Consider the following 6,000-nt stretch of genomic DNA (forward strand, 5'->3'; position numbering starts at 1 on the left):
AAACTGAAATTTAACTGGGTGCCTTGTATTCTTGTTCGCTAAGTCTGGCAACCCTTATATACTTACCACCAGCTGATGTATTATATATTTATTGTAGTTTTGTTTAGTGTGTGTCTTCCCCTACTAGAATGTGCAGCGTTACCAAAGACTACAACCATGGAAGAGTGCCGGATACACAGGAGTAGCTGCTTACTGAATCTTGGTGAATGAATGAATGAACACGCACCATAAATACAAGCCACACCATGTAATGAGGAAAAGTTACATGTCCCAGAATTCCTGACTTGTGAACAGAAACCATGCACACAAAGGCCACAGACACAGATAGACACGTCTGCACTGTGCTCCCCATGCCAACCCCACACTTACCACAGACTTAACTGATACACATCACTCACTCTTCCCACACACTCACAGTCACCACCGAGGCCTACATTACCAACTAGACAGTGAGAGAATAAGTATTGATTGGAATTAAATCCTGGAGGATCCACTGGGAACCACACTCTCAACTGTGTGTATCCACTGCACCTGACACGTGTCACACACTCAGTAAATATCTGTGGACAGAGGACTGATGAACCCACCCTGAGCCTTTCATTCCTCCCTCAGGAATCTCGAAGTCACAAGAGGATCCCCCTCGGCTTGGATCCACTGTGGTGGCCCAAGGCTGCAGCCCAGGGGCAGGGGAGGTCTCCTCTGCCTCTAAATACTTCTTCTGTACTTCTACTCTGCGCAAGCTCAGCTACGCTGGTAAGGGCGCGGGGCTCCTCAGGTGAGGGGATGCTTGGCTGTGAGGCAGGACGCACACAGAGCCCAGGGAAGCTGAGAGGAAATCCAGGGTCATCAGAGGTGATGAGGGCTCTGTGGAGGAGCCTGGGCAGGATGGCTGAGCTGTTCCGAGGGCGTGGATGCCAGCTGAGTCTGGGGGTGTGTGTGTGAATACTGCTACTACCATGGTGGGGAAGTCAAGGAGCAGGGGCCGGAAAGGTCTGGGCTTGAGGTGGAGGGAAGAGGGACCAGATTAAGCATCTTCAGAGGAAAATGTAGGCTTTGTCTTTGCCTTTGCTTCCAGAGAAGGACAGAGTTCTGCATCATACACCTCCAGCCTGAGAGCAGGACCATCCAGCTCAGGTGTACACAGCTCACACATACACGCGCCCTCCAGGCACAGCCCTTCTCAGTGCACATCAACCCCAAGCTCGTGCTCCACAGTACTCTCCTGCACCACAGCCCCATTCCACAAGGAATGCACCACCGATATTCCCAAACTCACACTCCTCGTCGTACACGCATCCAGCCGCATCCCTCACATACTACAGCCCTCACCACCATACTCCACAGCCCTGTATACAGACACCGCTCCAGTATCCCCCCCCACGCACATGAAAAGCCCAGGGTGTGGGAGGGTATCAAGCTCTGAAAATACCCTTGGAGAGATTTGCTTATTAAGTTTGGCTTTTTCAATCTCCCTACTACTTCTTGACTAAACACCAGGCGGTTTCCTTCACTTTTCAGAACCATGTTGTTTTTCCCTTGTCTAATGAACTTTGAAATACTTTTGGATGAGCTATTAAGTTTGGGAGAAAATAAACATCTCTTTAAAATAAGGAAGATAATAACAATGACAAGTAGAAAAAGCTCTAAAACAGAGAATATCCTCCATTCTAGCCAATGACTGGGAGTGGAAGGTACGTGCTCGCTGTCCAGGACGTAGAAATAAAAGCTGAGGAGGCGCTGAGGCGTCTCCTGGATCTCTATGAGCCTCCATCATTTCTGAAGGGTAGGGTTGACAGATAAAATATAGGCTGTTTAGATAAATATGAATGTCAGAAAAACAACAAGTATATTTTTAAGATAAGTATGCCCCAAATAGTTCATAGGATCTACTTATACTAAAAATAATGACTTATTATTCATGTGAAGTTCAAGTTTAAATGGGTATCCTGTACTTTTATTTACTAAATCTGACAGCCCTACTGATGATCCACAATGGAGGCAGTTGAGGAGCGGTACATGTTGGCTCTCGGAAAGTCAGAAATGGCTTCAGCAGATCCAGGTACAGTATGAAATTCTTTTTGGATGTAGCTCAGAAGCCATGGCCAGCCCTTGACTGCAAGTACTGCCTCGGGTTTCCCTGAGGTGGGGTAAACCTTCCTCTTAATGGCCTTTTGGTAAGTCTGGAAGACCATATCCAAGGGGAGCCCCAAAGTCAGTTTCATCCTCACAACCATGTTTCCAATTCCTAGAATTGGCTGCATGTGACTCACAAGAGCTGAGGAGGTTTGTGGAAATTGGGAGTGTCATAGCTTGAACCCTTTGTAGGTAAAGTTTTGCTGTTGTGAGAGTTTTAACAGGAGCAATGTGAAAGACTCCAGGTCCCCAGGTAGATAGAAATAATCCTGTTCTACCTGTGTGTATGTGACAAGTCTCTAATAGTTCAGAGAGCAAGTATCTGGTCTTAGAAAGACTGATCCAAGCTTGGATGTTTCTGGCGACAAGGCAAGGTCCTGAGTTTCAAGTTCACCTTTTATGGTTGAGGAGACAATAAGGTGGTCAGAAGGGAAATCATGGAGGAGACCTTGGCTTCATCCATTGTGCAGGCTTGTATATGTGGTTCTATGTAGATTGTGTTTCAAAGGTGGAGCTTGTTTACAACTATGAACATTCTCTGATGTGCTTTTTGGACCTTCATTCCCAGAGCGTGAGCAGTGCCGAGGCTCTAGAAATGCCATGGATATTCTGAGCTGTCAGTGGCATTTCCCAGGTACTGTTCCCCTGGTGCCGCTCCTTGAAATGTCCAAAGGGATTATCATCTGTCTTGTGGCGGGTCCTAGCATTGTGAAAGGTAGTTGCTGCACCTGGCTCAGAGGATTTCGGATGTGGTGGGAGGAGTAGTAGTACTACGACTATAAATTGTATCACAGCATATCTATTCCATCTTGAGAGTGGGGTTGGGGGGTTATGAAGGGGGGCTTTATTGTACTTTTATACATTGTACCCTTGAAACTAATTCAATTTTTTGAAATTAATTAATTTATTTTGGGCTGCATTGGGTCTTGGTTGCTGCTAGCGGGCGTTCTCTAGTTGCAGTGAGTGGGGGCTACTCTTGGCTGTGGTGCACGGGCTTCTCATTGCAGTGGCTTCTCTTGTTGCGGAGCATGGGCTCTAGGCACGCAGGCTTCCGTAGTTGTGGCACGTGGGCTCAGTAGTTGTGACAAATGTGCTCTAGAGCGCAGGCTCAGTAGTTGTGACGTGCGGGCTTAGTTACTCCGTGGCACGTGGGATCTTCCCAGACCAGGGCTCGAACCCATGTCCCCTGCATTCGCAGGCATATTCTTAACCAGTGCCCCACCAGGGAAGCCCGATAATTCAGTTTTTTATAAAGAGAAGATTCCTAATATTATTCCAAAATTTTAAAAATATGTAGTTGGATAACACTATGAAAAATTAACTGATATATTCTTTTATTATTTCTCTTTGCTCCCTGGATCTTTTTCCCCATCCAGGCAGCTAGGCACTCTGAGTTCACTGCATTAGCAAGGTAAAGACACAGCAGAAATGAGGGAGATAAAAAGAAAAGTCACAGCTTTGGAATGTTCACAACGGAGGCCACAGTAGAAGAGGTGAGAATTGTGTCAACAAAAAATAAATGTCGTCTCAAATGCAAAAAAGTATTCTCTGCACTGGGAGGCAGGAGAGGGAGGGAGGGAAGGACTGAAGGAGAGAGATCAGTGTGGCCAGGGACATGGAGACTCTGCTTGAGGACGATATGCCCAGGAAGAGAATCAGAATCTGGAGAAGATTCAGCCTGCACGTGATCATTGCCTCCAGCCAGCACCCTCATCTCAGACGTTGGGAAATTCAGAGAGAGAGTGGGAGTACGTCAGGAGGGCCACGCGCAGAGTCTGTGTGGCAGGGGTTGTGGCCGTTCCCTATTTGTGAGGAGTCCCCAGCAATTTGCAGGCCTCTTCTGGAAAATGCTGGCGGACGTCTCTAGTGCTTATGTGAAAGCTTGTTCACAAACCTTGAAGGATACAGATGTAGCTGACAGATAGATGCATAGATAGAAAAATGTCATTAAATCAAAGCTCCAGGAAAGGTTTGGAAAATGCCCTTTATTGCTTAGGTTGCTTCTATTGTCATATGATGTTAGACTGAGTGCCGGTCCCTTCATCCTCCTTCAGACCACGGCATTCTGTCTGCTACTCTCCCGAGGGTCCTTTCTTCTCCCTGGAAGGGATAAAGCAAATGAGGTAGAACAGGAAGAGACAAGAAGCACTCCAAGCTCTGCTGGTCAGGGTTACCCTCCAGCATTGCCTTAATGCTCAGAGCCACACACACCACAGTGAGCTTGGCTCCAGATCAACTACCACGCCACGAAGGTTCTGGAACATTTCCATATCTCGGGGGACCTCATTTCCACGTGACTCTCTTTCCTATTCCCCTTTGTCACAGAAGGCTAGGTCCAGTGGTCAGGGTGAGATCTCGGCTCAGGCCCAAGGCTCTCAGACCTCAAAGTTCTGGTCCTGCCAGGGCCCCTGTCCTCTCTTGAGACCACTCCTGGCTCTCTCTGCCGAGAAGGAGCTGCTGGCAGTACGTCCTCTAAGAGTTGAGGTCCATCGTGCAGACCCTGAGAAAACTCCTAGGAAAAGGCTCCACCTTCTTGTTTACGTCAACAGAGGTCAATGCCTTTGTTAGTGCTGGGTGTGTCCCATTTGATGCAACTGCAGAGCCATTAGGTCAACCAGCACATGTGTGCGGCCCCTTCCCTTAGACTCCTCTGGGCCCTCGTGACATAGGCTCAGAAGACTGCCAGCCTCAAGCCTTACCTCTTCCAAGGGACGGCCACACCATCTTCCAGGATCTTCTGTCCCATGAATCTCAGTTGCTGTTTGGAACTCAAAGGAGAGAAAAGACCCTGCCTGCGGGGTCTCTTTGGGCTGGGGCCTTCCCCCGTGGGCTGCTCTCCCTCATTCTCCTTTTCTTCTTGCTTCTCTTCATCCTCCTCCTCCTCCTCCTCCTCCTCCTCCTCCTCGTTGTCCTCCTCCTCCTCCTCGTCCTCCTCCTCAGGGGTGTTCTCGGATTCCACATTGCCCATCCACTGGGCCATGTTGCGATGAAAGACACGGCAGCTGAAGCCCTGCAGGACACCGAAATTCACGTGCTGCTGGAGGATCTCCAAGGTGGGGAAGACCCGGCAGCAGGCCATGCACCTGAAGCCGGTCTCCATGGTCAGCATCCAGTCCACTGTCTTAACGCTGGGTCTCTCCTCGACGGCAGGTGGCCCTGATGGCCTGCCTGGGTCTGCCCTTTCCTCATACTCTTTCTCCTCCCCAGTGGGCTCACTGTCAGACAGGAGGCTTTCGGTGGACACATCAGAAGAGGGGTCAGTGGCTACTGCACACACATCCTCAGGAAGGGTCACTTCTTCTATCCTCAGCTGCTTTTCAGGCAACTCCAAGGGTTTCTTTGTCTTCCAGGAGACAGCGACACCCTTGTTCACTTGTACCTGCATGTAGTATATTTTCATGCCCCTTTCCTCTTTGTCTGGTTGCAGATAGTTCTTACAGGGTGAAGAGGGTGAGGAGGAGACACAGTGTGATGGGGAAGCGGTCTCTCCTTCTTCCTGATCCTGGGCTAGGGGTGGTCTAGGCTGGGCAGTGTCTCGATGAAATCTCCGGATTCCTGAAAAAGGAAATGAAAATCATAATAACATGCATGGGCCATGCCGGAAGCTGAGGGAGCAGGTGTGGTAGACGAGAGAGGGACATTGGCACGACATAGCTATGTCGTGAGCTTGGTGTCTGTTGGCCGTAGGACGGAGTGGTGTATCTGGTGTCATCAGTGGGCTTTTCATGTGCGTGGGGGGGGTATACTGTAGCGGTGTCTGTATACAGGGGTGTGGAGTATGGTGGTGAGGGCTGTAGTATGTGAGGGATGCGGCTGGATGCGTGTACGACGAGGAGTGTGAGTTTGGGAATATCGGTGGTGCATTCC

General features: G+C 49.2%; 1 protein-coding gene across 1 annotated transcript in view; it reads left to right on the forward strand.

The window, feature by feature from the left end:
* Positions 1-5,293, forward strand: part of LOC309811228 (protein FAM170A-like) — a gene marked incomplete at both ends in the record, with an annotated part of 87,882 nt that extends 82,589 nt beyond the window's left edge. Inside the window, one exon of the mRNA XM_082633814.1 lies at positions 5,284-5,293. Within this exon, the coding sequence (XP_082489940.1) occupies positions 5,284-5,293 (10 nt within the window). The remainder of the gene's footprint in view (positions 1-5,283) is intronic.
* Between the last annotated feature and the right edge of the window lie 707 nt (positions 5,294-6,000).

This window comes from Mesoplodon mirus (genome assembly GCF_964341445.2).
Source record: "Mesoplodon mirus genome assembly, chromosome: 10".
Lineage (NCBI taxonomy): Eukaryota > Metazoa > Chordata > Mammalia > Artiodactyla > Ziphiidae > Mesoplodon > Mesoplodon mirus.